The sequence below is a fragment of the Leptosomus discolor genome, chromosome 11, assembly GCF_034619465.1.
Source record: "Leptosomus discolor isolate bLepDis1 chromosome 11, bLepDis1.hap2, whole genome shotgun sequence".
In the NCBI taxonomy this organism is placed as follows: Eukaryota; Metazoa; Chordata; class Aves; order Leptosomiformes; family Leptosomidae; genus Leptosomus; species Leptosomus discolor.
Genome location: NC_141401.1, coordinates 11818035 through 11835781, shown reverse-complemented (window position 1 = coordinate 11835781; position 17747 = coordinate 11818035). Strand labels below are relative to the sequence as shown.

The 17747-nt window shown below is 40.7% G+C and overlaps 1 protein-coding gene across 1 annotated transcript; it reads right to left on the bottom strand.

The window, feature by feature from the left end:
• Positions 1–660: 660 nt before the first annotated feature.
• On the bottom strand, positions 661–17373 carry SLC30A4 (solute carrier family 30 member 4). The gene is made up of 7 exons (XM_009961880.2): positions 16983–17373; positions 12417–12563; positions 7024–7177; positions 6545–6758; positions 6118–6223; positions 3666–3800; positions 661–3019 (listed from the first exon to the last, which is right to left on the bottom strand). Exons 1-7 carry the CDS (start codon positions 17371–17373, stop codon positions 2865–2867), a joined length of 1302 nt encoding a protein of 433 aa, XP_009960182.2. The 3' UTR covers positions 661–2864.
• Between the last annotated feature and the right edge of the window lie 374 nt (positions 17374–17747).

The following is a 17747-nucleotide window of genomic DNA, read 5'->3' as shown; positions in this document are numbered from 1 at the left end:
TGGTAGTTTGTTTGCAAATCAATATTATTTTCTGAATATTTCTCTATCCTTGTAAGTGTACTAATTTTTCTGCACAGTTCTGTTGTGCTCATTTATTTCATCACTTGGAGTATTATAGGTGCTACTACACATATTCTTTTTGATATTGACTAATAGCAGATTCAGAACAATACTGGATTCTTACATTAAACATAGCAGTGCCAGACAACCTGTGCCCTGAATAATTCATAAAGAATAAGAAAAGGATTAGAGGTAGGCCACAAAGATATAAATGTCCGTGTGGGTTTAGTTAGACCTTAAAACAGGGAATGTATGCTTCAGTCTCCCTGAGCATTGATTCCTTTATTCTCATTTCATCTTCTTTTGCTTTTTCTCTGATCTCCTTCCAGTCTATAGACCTTGATAACAAGGGCCTCTCAAGGGCGAATGTGGGGTTTCAAGAATGTTTTGCCAGTTGCTTTATGGCTGATCCTTCACTATGCTTTGTCAGCTTACATTTTCTAAAGTGCAATTATTGCATGGGAAATAATGAGACTTAAATTGTTCTGACTAAAGAGGGAGACGTAATTCATTCTATATATAGCATCTCCAAACTGAGTTTTCAGACATTTCAAAGAACAGCTGCTCTAAGAATCAATAACAGACAACAATACAAATAAATATTTTATAAGATAACAATGTGAAGTTTAATAATTGATTTAATAAAATCCACAGTAAAGCAACACACTTCTGCTTTTTTCTTCAATTAAACAAATGTGTAGTAAATTATTAAAAAACTCCAAATACAATACATGTCTACTGTACTTCAACTTCTAATTACATTGACTGTAAACCCCAATTTAATTAAAACCTATCTTAGTATGTGCAAAATACCTGTTGTTTATGTTGGGGGGTTTTTCCCCAGTAAGTTTGTAAGGATGGGATGCGCGTTTTTCATGAACTGTGATATGGCTTAATTAATCATACTGTTTGTACTGAAGCATTAACTTTCCAAGTACAGTGCTGCTTTGCCTCTGAGCCGTATGTGCTCCCGTGCTGTACTCAAGCATTCCCATTTCTTGCCAGAACAGATACAAACATAATCCAGTGTTACGTGCACTTTGTCCAAATTAATACTGTGCTGTCAGTTTTCACCAATAAAAATTCATCATGTGATCCCTACCTCAAAAAAGGGGAGAAAAGAAGATTGTTACCACCAATTGCAGGTATAAATCAGCCTGATGAGTATGTGAAACCCTAGCAAGTTTCAACACAGACAATAGCTTAAGTATTCACAGCTGAATATCACACTATCCATTATTGGGCAAAAGTTTTCCTTTCTGATCCAGAGAGCTGCTTTTGATGTCAGTGGAGGTTCTCCATAAAGATCAAAGTACAGAATAAGCAAAAAATATTTGAAGCCAAGTTCTTCCTGTCTTCTGAACCTTGCAGGTCATATTCTTGTTGCCTGTAGCTTCTTCAATGCAAATGACTTCAGAAGCAGGTGTAAATCTGAGCTTGGAGGTATTATGGTATCTTAATGTCAGCTTTTATTATCCTGTGTATGTTCAAAGTGCAGGGATTCCACCATAAGGCTAAGAAATTCGGTTTTGTGGAAGTCTTTTCAAATCGCCTCATCCTCTAAGTAAGAAAAGGCCTTTCTGCCTCTGTAGGTTGTTATGATGTTGTTGTCCATCACAATATTATGATGTTGTTGTCCAACACCATTAGGTTACTGAGCTTGCTTGGATTTTGCTTTATTCATAAAGCTAAGTGGTGGGGATTGCTATTGCAACTGCATTCCTGTCAGGATACTGCCATACTGTGCTCAAAGCAAAGAAAAAATGGTCAGAGATCTGCGACTGAGGGAATAGTATGTATTAAATCTTCTGCTCTCCACCTTCCTGTTAGATGCGTGTATTTTGCGTGACTGTAGATTGTGTTTGAGAGTATCTCCACAACAACCATAGTTTCTATCATTTACCTTTTCTTTAAGACAAAACAATCATGGAAAAATGATCAATTACAGGACATTTATTAATTATAATTAGAATGCATGCTAATCAACTGGCCTTTTAATGTGAATCAAATGTTGATTTAGACATTCAAGATTATTAATAATAAATTCATCTTACAAGTCAAAATTTATAAAATAAATAACCTGTTTCTAATGTATAAACCCTATTCTAAAATACATTAAAGATAACTGATCACTTAAAACACTTTGGGTCCAGTGTTGTGTCTGTAGTTAAATAGCAGAAGTCTGGGCAACTTTTCCTGTCTGGATCTCTGAATGCCCAGATTAAAGCTAGCTTTCTGGTCTGGGTACAGTAAATTCTGTATTTTGCAGTGTCTCCAAAGAGATATTTTCCAAAAGAATTCAACTGGCACTGTATGCATTGTAGTTTAAGAAACTGTATGAAAATCACTACTGCAAAAATACTGTATAGTGAATTTGTGGATCACGACATCCTATGGAACCCTGGCATGATCAGCGTTGGAGACTTTAACTGAAATACTGAATACTTGATGCTCCATTTGGAGTGCAGGTACTTTGTGGTACATAGTTTTTAAAGGACAATATTGGACTGTAATTTGTGAGGTATCTGCAGAGCCACGTTGCATTTTGTAAACAATAATCTGAAAACAGCTTCCTCTCAAAATCATAACAAATTGAATAAACCAGTACATGGGAGAGAGTGAAATACATGTTCTGTCGGGCAACCTCTGCGCTTTTTGCAGCACCAGTTCTCCCTGCTGCGTGTTACATGGTACAAATCCAAATAGTAATGGTTTCTATTTGATCATTTTCATTTTGCATTTATTGCTGTCAGTCTTCGACTACAAGATAAAGAATAAGGCAGCAGTTCCCAAAACACATGAAATTAGGCACTGGAACTCTGACAACTTGCGCAGGTTTTGTTCATGTCCTGTTTGTAACTCTGAAGCTGGACAGAGCACTTGTACATTCCAAATGTGTTCAGCAGCAGTTGTCGGGCCTTGGACTGAACTTCTTCCCATTTAGATGAACTACCAGGAACTGGAAAATCAAGAAAACAATTAACAGAATTCACTCCTCGAGAAACCTGGACAATCCAGCTGTTCTCAAGTTTACCATAGTCTTACCAGCTAGAATAATCTTTGTTCACACTAATTTATTAATCGTTCTGTGGTCACTATGTAGTCTATATATATTATTTTACACCTTTAGGTCTATATCCTCTAACTAGAATCATATCTTGATGAAGCTGTGTGTGTTAGACACCACCCGCCAAAGAAATTGAGCTTTCTTACTAAGAATTAATATTCATGGTACTGTTACATGTCTAAAACAGCAGGTTTTGGCAAAATGTGTATTTTTCATATATCAGATCGTTCCAGATTAGAACTTCACCCTGTCTTCCCCTGGACAAAATAAAGGAATTTCTGAGGAGAAATTTTTTTCCTTCTACCCAAAGAATCTGTATTGGATATTTCAGACGAATATATTTTCTTTGCACAATTTTCATTTACACTGTGTCTTTCTGGGCCAAAAGGTTCTGTACCTCACTGTACAAAACTCTACTTAGTAGATTTTTTTCCCAGAATGGTATTTTCTGGTTCAACTTAAATAACAATATGAAGAGAAAGTCGGGGGTTTTCCTACACTTAAATTTAATTTAGAACTATGCTATACAGCAGCTTACCTAGTTGCAAGTGGACTATGGCAGTTGTCTTTCCTGCAGTGAGAGACCAAACATTTAAATCTTCTATAGAATAAACATCTTCAATTTTCATCAAGTCTTCCTTAATGCGATCCACGTTTAAATGCCTTGGGACTCCTGTGATCCCAAACATGAGATAAAATTAACTCTGTCTTCTGCAAACTCTCAGGGGCCTTTAAAATGTCATGACAGATCTCCGTGTCAGAAGAGTTTATAATTTGTGCTGTTGGAAGTGATTAGTAACTTCCAAGTTACCAATAAAGAAGAATATGCAAATTGGCACATTAAGTCCAGTATGGACACAGAAGTTGTACAGGGATTGCAGTGTTGTCTCAAATGTAATTTGTCTTGTCCAGAATCCGCTCTCTGGCAATAGCCAGCATCACATCCTTTGGAGTGATGTACTTGTTTAGACAACTTTACTGCAGCTTCTAACCCCTACAAACTGCTTGGACCAGACTCTAAGGTCAGAATCTAAAAAAGTTTTTAAATGCTAGGGCCTGTCTCCAGCTGTCTCCTGAACTTCCCTCTTCAGGTAACTGGTATCATTTTCACATGCTGGTAGTAATCCATCTGCAGTGGTTAACACATACAACTTTTGTCTTATAGTGTGGCATCTTTCCAAATCAATGATTGCACTGACCAAGTCCTTCTGGATGTCGTATTTTCAGCAACTACAGCACCTCTGTACCTTCCCTGCTCCGCCCTTTAGCCATACAAAGGGCAGAATCAAAATTTTAGATGATCAACATGGGTCAAAAACTAGTACAAAAATACTGAATAAACTGTGTTTCCGAATAGTTTTGTTTCTATCAGAGCTTTTTACTGCTTATCTTCCAGTTTTGTGGAGTTTGATTATATACTATGAATTCAGCCACTTGTTTCCAAATTTCTTCAGAAGTTTTGGATAACTCCTCTCAACCTGATGTCTTACTGTCTTTTAAATTATGTTAGTTCCAGTACCATCTCTTTTGAAAGTTCAGTGTCTAGGATTGTCTCATATTAAACAAAATTTTCCTTCTAGTGAAGACCATGAAAATTATTTAGCTCATAAAAAACTACCTAACTGCCTGGTATTACTTCTACAGCTTTCTTTTTCCCAGGAAACATGGACTTAAATTTTGATCTCACATCATGCTATTGATGTCTTATAAATCTATATTAAAAGCTAGAATTTTATTGCTTGTATTGGATAATAATTAAGTTTTTAATTTAGCATTCCTAGTATAATGATGGAACTTAAGTCAAAATTAATACTGAAAGCTGATACAACTCCAAGGGCCTTGATGTTGTAGCAGTAGTCTCCAATATCAATGCAAGTCCATTCCCTGGAGATCCTGAATTCGAGTTGGAAAAATTCCCTAGCATACATAAAGCCCACCTATCATCACTTTTAATAACATCATGAATTTGGAGATTTTTATGACAACAGGGATACCTATGCAAACAGCTACAACTCAAAACATCTAAAATCTGATACACCATTACTTTGTCTTATCTGTTTTCTTCAGCTAAATCTTAGCTATTCCCTTGCAGCTAACTGAGGTTTCTTAAGCAGATTTCCCCGTTTTGGCCTTCTTGGTGAACTTCCGTTTTGTGGGATTTTTTTTCCCCTCCTAAATGACAGCAAAAGGACTTGACATTTAAGATTTTGAGGTCCTTGATTTAACCTCGTAACATAATAAAAACCAATAATAGGTCACAGGACACAGCTAGGAAAGTGCAGCTAAAACCTAGGATTTTTCTCCCATCCTCAACATCTTCACTTTCATAAGGTAAAAGTACGAGATCAAGCAGCAATAGTTGGCACGTTAGCTATGATAATGCGAAAAATGTTGCTGGCATCTTTCCCTCTAACTCACCACATGAGATCAGACTCTGCAGCTTACGCTCAGCTTTTTCTTCCCTTTTTTTTTTTTTCTGTTTTTTTACACCACTCTACTTGTAGCTTCCCCTGTGGTAACAGCAGAAGCACACAAGTGATACAACAGCACTTGTGGAAAAGGGGAAGGCATGACAGGCATGAACCATTTGGCTAAGCTTGCTTCCTCCTTTTACATATATTCACTTTCACTTTTAACTTTACAAGTAATTAAAGTGCAGAACTGAGTCTGGGTGGGCAAGTGTTCACTTAATTTAGCTGACAGCCACTGCAGACACACAAGCAAGTTCTGTATGTTTCACTTTACCACCAGGAGATGGTAAAGTGTGAGCAGGGCTACGACTTGTGTCATTCTGGCAAAGGTCAAAGACACCTAAAGGCTGCTGCAACTTAGATGAGCCATCAAGAACCAACAGACTAAAGCAGCAGCAGGATAAACAGGCCTCCAGACATTACCCACTTTGTTAGAGGTGGTGATCATGATGTCAAAAAAGTGCCAATGCTCACTGGTATTTGACATGTAAAGTACTGCAGACTGTGCACGGATCTTACCTTCCAGAATAATAACTCCTGTGTCACACAGAATTCGAACTGTTGTCAAAACCACCAGTATGGAGAATACATATGTACATATAGGATCAGCAATCTTGTATTCTGGCTGCAAGGGAAGTTCCAAAGTGTTAAAGGATGTATGAAAATAAACTCACTTATAAAATAAGTATGAAAATGTATGAAAATAAGCTCACTCAGACAATGCAGTTACTTCTAGCTCCAGCTTTCATGAATATTTCTTTTTGTTTGAATAGCTACAAAATACATAACACAGTCTTTGCCTATTTTGCATGAATGTATGAAGCTTGTAACAGAACATCACAAAGTAATTTTTAATAACTTGTAAAAACAAGTCACTTTTTAATTTAATCACCGCAGTTGAAATTAAAAAAATTCCACCCTGCCTCAAAGACTAGCCACTCCTTACCTTAAAGCGTATGATGTATGCAGCTACAAGCACACCAATACTTTGTACCAGGTCACCAAGGGCATGTACAAATGCTGCTCTCACGGCAAGGCTGCTGTGTCCATGGCTACTGCTGTGGGCTGTGTTAGGAGAGTTCGACTGAGGTACGTGAGAGTGAGGGTGGGAATGGGAGTGGGAGTGAAGGTGGCCAGATTGATTCAGCAAAAAACCCATTCTGAAAGTGAAAGAAGAAAAACACTCCAAGAAACAGGCTTTAGGGTTTGGTGGGTGGTTTTCTTTTGTTGCCTTTTTTTCTTTTTCTTTCCTATTAAACCAAAGATTTGAAAAAGTAATACTCGGTATCGTTTCTTGTCTTGTTTATGAAAATTAAGAGGTCCAGCAAAATTACATCCCACGAGAAAGTTACAGGCCATGAATGAATTAGCAGCTTATTCAGAAATACATTTATGAGTGTTAATGGAGAGAAAGGGAGATCTTACATTAAGTTGACTGCAACACCAACAGCTGCTGTAATCAGCATGATATCGCCATTTATTTCATAGTCCATATGGATTGTTCTTTGAACAGCTTCATACAAGAGGAATGCCATAAGGATATAGACCAGCAATACACTAATGATGGCTGACAATACTTCTGCAAACAGAAAGGAAACAACGTCACAAAAGTGAATCTCAGATCTATTTCTATTTCCAAATTAGAATGTGGCGAAAGCCTTAATCATTGTAACTATTTTATGCGTATTATAACCCTAATGCACAACTAACAAGTTGTGGGGTAAATAAAACTTGTAAAATAGGATTAACAAATCCTTCACACTTCCCTGTCAGTATATCTCTCAAATTATGTTTTCTCTGAAAACTTATGAATGGGCAATGACTGTGACTTCTTCAGACAACCTAGAACTTTTGCCTGAGAAGTCTCAGACAAACGCCCTATCCCGGTTTGAGGAAGACAGGCGATCTCTAACATCACCAGCCCATCTACAAATAAGAGAAAGCTCGATTTCAAGTGTCCACAGTATTAAGCTGGATTTAGAAATTACTCTTATATATCCTTTTGTGTTTAGGATGGAGCCAAGATTATAAAATGATTAAGAAACTGAATAGTACAAACTTGTCAGACATATTACTCTTAAGATTCTTGATATATGTGTACATAAATGTTATTTATTGTCGGTTTCAGCTATGAAGAAATGCTTAATGTAAGTTTCTGTATTGCTGTAATATGCTGTTTTAACATTATCTAATGTTTAGCAAATACTTGTATTTCACAAAAGTAAGAGTGTTGTGACCAACACTTTGGCGTGGGAATTTTATCTGATCAGCAGGGACTTTCAAAAGGGCACATACATCTAAATAAAGAGAAAATCAGGAAGTTATTAAGAACTCCTGACCCGTTGTCCAGTACCTTCCACTGCCATTTACATCTGTGGGAAGTGGTTACAGCTCTCTACAAGGTTCCTGCTGTTCTGATGTAAGGTAAATAGGCCTGAATATTTTATGGGTTGGTACCTTAGTGTTGTCTGCCTCAGTACCCAAGTCATGAAACTGGGCTGGTAATAGCATACATAAACCTGAGGAGGATGAGTCCACACTACAGCTTTAAGGTCCTACTATAAAGAATACAGGTATTTCCAAATGGGTCACCAGATTCATTTTAACATAAACATACTTTTACCCTCTAGCTTCATATTCTGAAAATGATTGCCCTGTTGCAGCTGAAACTTAAAAAAAAAAAAAAAAAAAAAAAAAAAAAACCAAAACAAGATACTTGACAGAGAAAACACTGGCCCAGTTAAAAGACTGTCTCAGTTATAAGCAAGATAATACAGGGCTTTACAAAAAGCACTGGGAAAACCTTAATGCTAGCTCCATTGTATTGCATGTAAATCCGCAGCCATGCCTGAGTAATCTGTAATCATTATGAGTAATGCTCATTACTGTCACTTGCCAGATGGATCACCGGGACCTTAGCCTTCCTGTGTGAATTCAAAGATCAGAGTTGGAATTCATTCACTTGGAATGGTAATGAGTTATTCTTCCCCCTTGTTCCACATGTTGCCCTGATTTATTCCTCAGTAAGGGCAAAATTCTCTTGGCTACCATACCTCTAAGAATACGGATCTGAGAATTGCCTCACTTCTCCCTCTGTTTTGAATCTTCGGTTACCGCAGAAGGTGTCATTTCTAACACAGAACTGCCTTAATTTTATTTATTGACTATTACAGTAAAAAACATGCAGCTATATAAGCACTTTAATATCACCAAAATCACTTGATCCATACACTGAATTTTTAACATCATTATGGGAGAAGAAACTCGCGCCAACGCATTCAGCTGTTCAGTACTGTGTCAATGCCTGGACGAGTACCAGCATTACCAGGCAGTAATAAAGCTCTGAAAGGCAACTGTCACAATCTCAGATGATTTCAGAGCAACATGAAAATCCTGGAAATATCCATGCAAGTGGCAGTGTTCTTTACAAAGGAGGCAGATTATACAGGGCAACAGCTTTTTAAAAAAAAAAAAAACCCAAAACCAACACACATTGCTTAGAAGGTTTTCCAGAATGCTTTTTAAAAAATTTGTGAAGCCATTTACCAGAGAAATAACATACTGTGGTTTTACATACGGAAGCCAGTGTTTTCTTTGCAGTTTCGTTCAGAGTCACTGTCATGTCAGCATGTAGATTTGTGCTGAGATCTTTCACTTCTTGTGAAATGAACTATGCGCTGTCTCAGTGGACTGACTGATTCTGTCATTACAAACATTGTCTCTGCAGCAATGGAAAAATGCCAGGTTCCATATCTATGCTTAAATCTGCTCAGTGTCTTGCTGAGAAGGAGGTATCTCCACTTGGTGGTGAAACAGAACTATTTTTGGCTTCAAGAATATAATCCTTTTTAGACATGACTGCAATTTCCATTATTTTGTCTTCACTTTTCTAACCCATTCCTGAATGTCAGCTTCCTTCTCACCACTGAAAATGGAATAAAACTGAAGATGGAGCATACATATTATGTACTCAAAGAGAATTCAATTAAATGAAAACTTGTGCTATTTTCCTTCTCAAATTTGACTAGACAACTAATAGGTCTGTTGTCTTTACGATGCAGTGTTTATGCAAACAAGTTTGCAAATTCATCATTCTGCAAACAAAAGTGATAATGAGCACCAGAAACATTGTTCATTAGAATGTTTTCATGCTTATGTATGTATAGATTATCTTAAAACCTAATGCAAAGCAGGTCAGCGATGAGATAGTTCTTGCACATGTTCCCTGCTTTAAAGAAATGCTCCACGTGTTTTCTGTGACAGATGCTCAATCTGTACCCTATTTTTAACATTCTGTCATGTTTTAACATCTCTCTCATGAAATTCAAGCTATTGTTGAGCTCGTATTATTTGCTGACAAGCTTCTTACATACAGGTTATTTGGAAAAATGTGTTACAGAGAGGCTATACCCTAGAAGCAGCTTTGTTCCGTTGCCAGTGTTCACTGATGTGTGAAACCGGGCCCTCAGGCCACAGCACTCAGACTGGGTGCCTAAAATCAGGCAAATAAATTTCACAAATGTGTCTCTAAAAAAACTGCGTACAGTAGTTTTGAACCATCCCATCTTCTGCTCTTGCAGAGCCCAGGTCAAGGTTTGTGAGTCTCTCGCAGGGCCTTTACCCCCTTCCCCTTCCTCGCTACAGCCACAGAAACTCTTCCCCCGCTCCCAGGCTCTAGTCCTTCTCCCCCTACAGAGAGCTGCACTGCTGCTACTCGCACAGAATGGCCGAGGTAGAAAGGAACCCCTGGAAACTGTGTAGTCGTGCTCAAAGCAGGGTCAGCTACAGCAGATTGCTCAGGGCTGCATCCAGCTGGGTTTTGAGTATTTCCAACTGTGGAGACTCTGCAACTTCTTCTAGTCTTTGACCACCTACTGGCACTGGGCAGCAGAAAAGAAGGAGTGATTGTTGCAGAACTGAGAAGCTTCTCCCAGGGAGAAGAAGGTGGGCAATACGGACTAATTCTATGAGCCAGATCCGGCCCATGGGCCACCACTGGATCAGTCTGTCCAGTATTTTTCCTGGCAGTGAAATGGAAAATAAAAAGATACAGAAAGTGAAGTGGCAGGAATTCTCAGGGGTTTTTGTTTGCAAAGTGCTATGGAGCCCTCAAATTAATTGAGAAGTCAGTGAAAATTTATAGAACTGAGTAAGATTTTAATGGTTAACTAAGTTTCTTTTATTTTCCTTAAGATTAACTCCTGTTTTAAGCTAGGCCATGGCATGTTCAATGTATGTACTATTTGGTTTTAAAAAAGATACAAAGACACATAAACTACTCAAATGATTTTTAAATAGGGTTGAAGTATGTATAAATGCTAGCAAACATCCTTCTGGAGAGTATGAGCAAATGCCAGGGGCATACCTGCAGGGTCAGGTTTCAGTATTAGGGGAGCTCCTATCGCAAAATTAAAACTTCTTGAAAGAAAAGTTTGTAATGGGAAATGCTGGCATTGTTAATGCTTTCTTGCTAAAGCCCCAAAGATCTTTGCTAGTGTAGAGTTATGCATTCATGCATTAGTGACTAACTGATGACAAATGACTAGGAACGATGGAGTTGTTGAATTCTTCTGCAGTTCTAGCAGCCAAAATAAGAATTGCAAATAATGACTACTCAAGACTGAAATATACACTCTAGAATGTATAGAGCAGAGGCAGCAAACTGTGACACTAAAAACAATCTCTTTCATGAAAAATAAAGGTTGAAGCTTTTGGTGAAATGCCTACAAGACCTGCAGTTGTATATTATGAATATTATATCCAGTTAGCAACCACATGAAAACACCCTTTATCATTAGTACATTTGCAAACGTGAAGTAACGGATCCTGAAAATACACTTCCAAGGGGTTTATAGTTCTTTTTACAGACACCTAAAATGGGCAGAGGTTAAGTAACTTGCTGTATTGCAAACCATGGGACATTGTGACTTCTGCTTTCAGTGGTTTGGGGAGTGCAAGAGGAATATTAATTTATGTGGCTTCTGGCAGGGCAGAGATATGGTATCTCAGAGATACTATCTCCGATAATACACTCTACAGAACTCCTCAGTTCTGGATTAACATGTCATTTTTTACATTGAATAGGACCTTTTTCCAGTGTCATAATTCTATTGAAGTTAATGAGACCTCCTAAGTCCTGGGCACTCACGATAATCTGTTGTGAACAACAACTGACTGACATGTACAGCTCAGTGTGTCACACAGGCAGTAACAGTGGTACAGCAGGGACTGACCAAAGAATGGGTCCCTCCTTCGCTCAAGAGCCTCAATTCCAAAACACAAAGGTGCACAAGGGCCTGACCTAACGCAGCAGCCCAGTAACTATGGGTGGGCTGTGAAACACAGCTGCATATCCACCCTTGTTCTCGCTGGGCACAGCTTCCCTCCTCTGAACCCTTTTTAAACTTTTAGGCCATATATACTTACAATGTCACCATGTATCCAATTCCCCAACCTTCCTCTTTAAGACGGAAGATGCATCTAGCATTCAGAATTTAACTCTGAATCTGCCAAGTCCCAGTTTCACAGAGATGGATAGATTCATCCTGCTCCCAGTGAGTGAAACTCTGCCACCAAACTTCACTTTTGGCTGAGGTTTAAAATTTAAAACATTATTTTTTTATTATCTACTCCTTTGTGGCAATACAACCTATGTAGTGGATCCCCAATGGCCAGCAAAAGGACGTTAGGGTGTTAAACATAAAGCAACTTTTAGGTTTGTTGCTACTTTCTAGTTACCTGTCCTCCTAGAATTAGGTGATCTTTACAATGGTTCCTTAAAATACTCTGTTAATAGCAAAAAGTTGGTATCTACATACCTAAGCGATGAAATCCGAACGTGAACCTCTTTGTGGGAGATTTTGCAGACAGCCAGAGAGCAAGCAGGGTCAAAATAATACCGCTAAGGTCAGTTAACATATGAAGTGCATCTGTCATAATTGCTAGACTGTTAGCAACATATCCACCTGAAAACAAAGTTGGAAAAGTCAGGATGTATGACATTAATGACACTAGATAATAGCCTCTTGGCACAGCTTACAGTTATTTATTTTCAGAACAGTGCATTAAGTGCATGAAAGCCCTTCTTGCCATCACTAAAGAGGGGGGTTTTGCCATTACAACCAAAATGCCATGCTATAATTTAAAGCTACCATAGTTACAAGTGCAGTGAAGTGTGCCTTCTATTAAGAGCAGCGTAGAAAGGATTCACTCCTGTTATTCTCACAAAGAATACTTGCATCATGTTTGCAAGATCAGGCCCCAGATAATTTTGTGTCTTTTCCCTATGTATTACTGCATATGTGTTTAACGAGCTGATCCTTTTATTAAACTACATCTGTTAAATATTTTGACATTACAGAACGGGGATAAAAATCCAATAACTCAATGGCAAGGAAATTTACCCTGCCCTCTTTTTATTTTTATTACATTATCTTCTAACCTTCGTTATTCCCTGACCTGGCAGGGGTGTCTAAGTTCTGCCAATATATATTGCAGAGAATGACTTCCAATTGCGCGGCGTTTTTCTGTGTTATTTATTACCATAATTTTTTCTTGTAATTATGAGCTGCATTGAGACCAATAACCTCAGACCAAAGGTTAGTATCTTTGTTCCAATTCAATTCCTAATGCTATTATTGGATGGGTGAGAGATTTAAACAATGCGCCTCTCTCTTAAGCATCCCTTATCAGAGAGGAATCAAGGACAGGCTGCGCTGTCTTCCATATGCATGAAGATATGCCAATTTTCTTGGAAAAGATCACATCTTTAGTGTCAGTCAGCTGTGATTTAGTTTCTCTTTTTACCTTGAGATTGTCATTCAGCCTGTAAATTCTACTGAGCAAAGCATGCAGCTGGCATGCCATTTGGCAGGCTTGAGGCTCCAACTAACATTTCATGTAAAGGTATCTTCGTATACAATTAAAACTGTCTTAGTGAAGAGGCTGACCGTGAGGAATTAGCAAAGGGAAATTCACAACTGGATGACTGCTTTCAAACTAGCCATAAAACGTACGTGTGTGTGTCTGTGTGTATGGCTGTGGGCGTTTGTAGGCACGCACCTGCAGATGCAGACAGAGCTACGCTCTCCTCCCCAGCCGAACACAAGCAGCAGGGCTGATATACTCTAGTGTTGCTTGTACTGTGAGTAACTACCAAATACACATTTCCACCAGTTCCTTTTGGTTCATTGCTTGGTTAAAAGTACTGCCGAAGGGCTGTTTAAACACAAATGGCAACTTGGAAAAAAAAAAGACGGCTACAGCCTTTACAAATAAGACAGCTTGATGGCTCACTGCTGTTTTCAGTGACCCATGAAGGACAGCAGTCCTCCTCGTGGATAATCAATCAGAAATCTCTAAACATAGCTGAAAACATCAAAACCCCATCAGAAAAGCTAACTAGGACTTGCAATATGTTTTCATTTCTTGATGCAAAATGGTCCCCACAAAGTGTGAGTTGTTATCTGACTTCTGCAATGACTGTTTATCAAATTAAACAAGGAACACTGAGCTGGGCTGCGGTAATGAGCTTGGCTATACTTTGGAGAAAAATATGCCAATCAAGATTTCACAAAAAAGCTGCTGAAACAAGATTTCCTTCACCTTGACATAAGTAGCAGGCAGCAGAAAGATTTTTACTGAACAAATTAATTGTCTGATAGGGTCTTTGCCTTTTTCTCAGGAACTTAAAGCTGTCAAAGATCATGGAAAGAAGTCAGTTAAAACGTCTTACATGATCAAGCAAGGTTTCCCAAATACCTGAGCTACAGATCAATTAAAAAAATTCCAAAATTCAAAAACAACCAGACAGAACACAATACAGGGCTGGAAGGAAATAAATTAAACAGGTAGGGCACTGACTCAGGACTTGAGGGCTCCATCTTTAATTACTCATTCTGCTGCTGATCACTTGCCCTATGACAAGTCATTCAGGTCAAGATCCACACAAGTACAGCGATACCCACGTCCTCTATTTATTCTCTGTAGAAGCTGGATGCCTGAATATTTTATGGGTCTGGCCCTTAGTGCTGTCTGCCTCAGTGCCCAAATAATGAGACAGGGCTGGTAATAGCACACACAAATCTGAGGAGGATGAGCCCACACTATAGTACTAATGCTTTGTAGGCACAAATCTGCCCCCCTGAGCTGAGCCTGCAAAAGTCCTGGCGGTAAGAGAGAAACAGCAGATGTGACAGTGATGAGCGAGTATTCTTACTCTCAACACCTATAATTTCTAGAGCTCTCCCGGCACTAGCTATGGAGAGGTCTACAACAGCGTGGATCAGATCTGAAGCCCCTAACAGATACACTCTTAGTGACTTCAGCATCAAGCTGCCAACAGCTGAGGCACACTATTCAGTAAGGGGCCCTTCAGATGAACCAAAGTCAGCGTGTATCAGAACTCTGGTATGAACACAATCAAATAAAGGCACGGTCTTGTTAAAGGATGTCTACGTCTGAGATACAACGCTATGTTGCTTTACCTGAGTTCATGCTGAACCAAATCTCAGCCAGCGAAAAAAAAAAAGGAGCCAGGGGCAAACGGAGGCATTCAGCCAGATCCCTGCAACAGGTCTTATCTGTGATACGCTCATGTACTGTGGCAGTGTTAGTAATGACTAACCACACACTGAAAGATGTTGAAGGACAAACCCACTTTTTCCCATTAACACACGTTCCTGAAATAAGGCCCCAAATAAAACTGGTGCAGATACAGTCAGTATTCTGGTCTCTCCCTGAAAAACACACGATTTCTGCTAGGGATTTTTTTCTGTATATGTGGGACAAACTGTATTATTTATACTCAAGCAATGATTTTGCTCCTTGTCCATCTTTCTGTCTTAAAGATACAATTCACAGCTGCGCTAGGACAAGTGATCCAAGAGCACGAGCTCACTTCACAAGAGCAAACATCAGATCTTCAGTCATCACTGAGCAAATTTGCACAGGTGAAGAGGAGGATGTCGGTCCCATGTTGCTATACCTGAGGCATCCCTGTTCTTTACTTACAGAAAGTTTTTGTGACTTGATTTCTCCCCCCCAGTGAATTAATTAATGTGATTAGCTCTGGCTTAGCCTGGTATGTTAAAATGAAAGCAATTTAAAAGCAATTCATTGTTTAGTTGCTAGAGAGACCTGGCTCAACAGTCACATCGCTGTTCTGGCACTGTGTAACACCCCCCACTACTTCAAATCGGGGGAAAGGCTGAGAGAGTTTAAGCATTCTTCAGGAGGCCGAGTAGCACCAAGCAGACACTTGCACTGAATGGCATGGATACAGCCAAAAGACAGATGGTAACAGGACACCGATACTGATAAGAGAACAGAGATTAAAAGAGAAATACTACCCTTTGTAAGAAGGCATGACACTTAATAGCTCATCAATGCATATAAGGGACCTTCAAATTTCATTTTATTTCAAGCCTATGCTGCTATAGCCTATTAAATGAAGCACAGGGGTTTTGTACAGCCTGCTGTATAATGCACAGGTTCTCTTCAACCTGAACAGCAAATGACAGCAGGCCTTTACGGGGGGAGCAATAAAACCTGAACTTGAGCCCGTGATTCATTCTTCTGAGCAAACCACCCAGATGCTTACACGGGAACAAATGGCCATGTAAAAAGCCACCATACCTCTGCCAAGTACTAACAAAACAAAACCCACAAAGTTAATCAGACTACTTGGTGGTGTTATGTGTCGTAATGGGAGGTGTTAAGATACCTATTATTTAATTGACTTTGCTCATATGACCTATTGGAGCACATGCCAGTCCAGAGCCCAGTAGGTCATCAGGAAGTTGTCAACAGAGTGGCTTCTTCACTGGATTGTTACTGATAGCTCAGGATTTGTCTTTTCAGTTGTACGTAACAGCGTGTATTGCTGCATCTGGTGAACAAGGACAAACACCCCCCAATATTAGTTTTGTTATTACGGTAAATGTCACCCTGAGAACCTGCATTTCCCTCCTCTCTTGTTGCAAATGCAAGATTTTATGACAGCAATTAAAAAACACTGAGGATGAAATTGTTTATCTATGTCTGTAACAAAATGCTGCTTCTCCCTTGCTAAAAACGCCTTACCAATTTACAAGGGAAACTCAGGAGAAATAAAAAGCCGTCAGACATACAAGAAATGCATGGTTTATGCCATTTGGGGGGACTGATGAGATTCAGGTAGGGGAAGCTGCAAATTCCTCTTGCTTTTTCTTGCACGGAAAATAGAGGTGGACTTGGGTCCTTCTCACCCTCTGAACTTGCACCTAATCTCTCTGATCTCTCTAAACGACAGATGGTTTTTCTTAGTAAACACTCAAAACCAAGGCCGGAGCAGCGTAACAGGCTGTGCAGCAACGGAGAGCCGGCAAACAGAGCCCCCGACTCACCTATGAGCTCCCCGGTCATGAAGAGGAGGTAGAGGAGGGCGGCGAGCGTCAGCCGCTTCTTCACCTTCCTCTGCTTGGAGCGCTCCCGCCGGCTGCGGCAGCTGCCACAGGGGTCCGGCCGGCCGGCCCGGGCGCTGCGCAGCGCGAATTCCCGCTCCAGCAGCGACTCGTCGTCGGAGGGCAGGGCCAGGGGCGCCCCGTTCACCGGCGTCTCCGGGGCCGCCTCCGAGCCGTCGTCCGACACCACCACTCGCAGCTTGTTAAAGCCGGGGAAGTCCTCGTCGCCCACCTCGTCCGAGAAGTCGAAGGCACTGGAGTCGTTCAGGAACAGGGGGTCCTCGCTCCTCCGCAGCAGGGACTTGATGCTCGTCCAGAGCCCGGGCCCAGCCATAGCGGCAGCGCCCGGGGGCCTCGCCGGGTGCGGCCGATCCGCCGCGGGCGGCTCCGCTGGCGCAGCTCCCCCTCGCAGCCGGCACCCGCCCGCTCGCCGTCCCGTCAGCGCATGGCCCCTACATGGCCCCGCCGGGCCCTGCGCAGGCCGGCCGGCACCCAACGCGGGGCTCCGCCGCGGAGCGCCCCGGCACTACCGACCCCCACCCACCACCGTCTCCCGACACTCGCGGCCCGCCGCGCCCGGCACCCAGCGGTGAGGCGCTGTCGCCCCCGGAGCCCCGGGCCGCCCCGCGGAGCCAGTCCCCCCGCCGCGCTCAGGCGGCGCAGCCCCGCTCACGGCGCAGCCCCGCTCACGGCGCGGCCGGGCAGGCG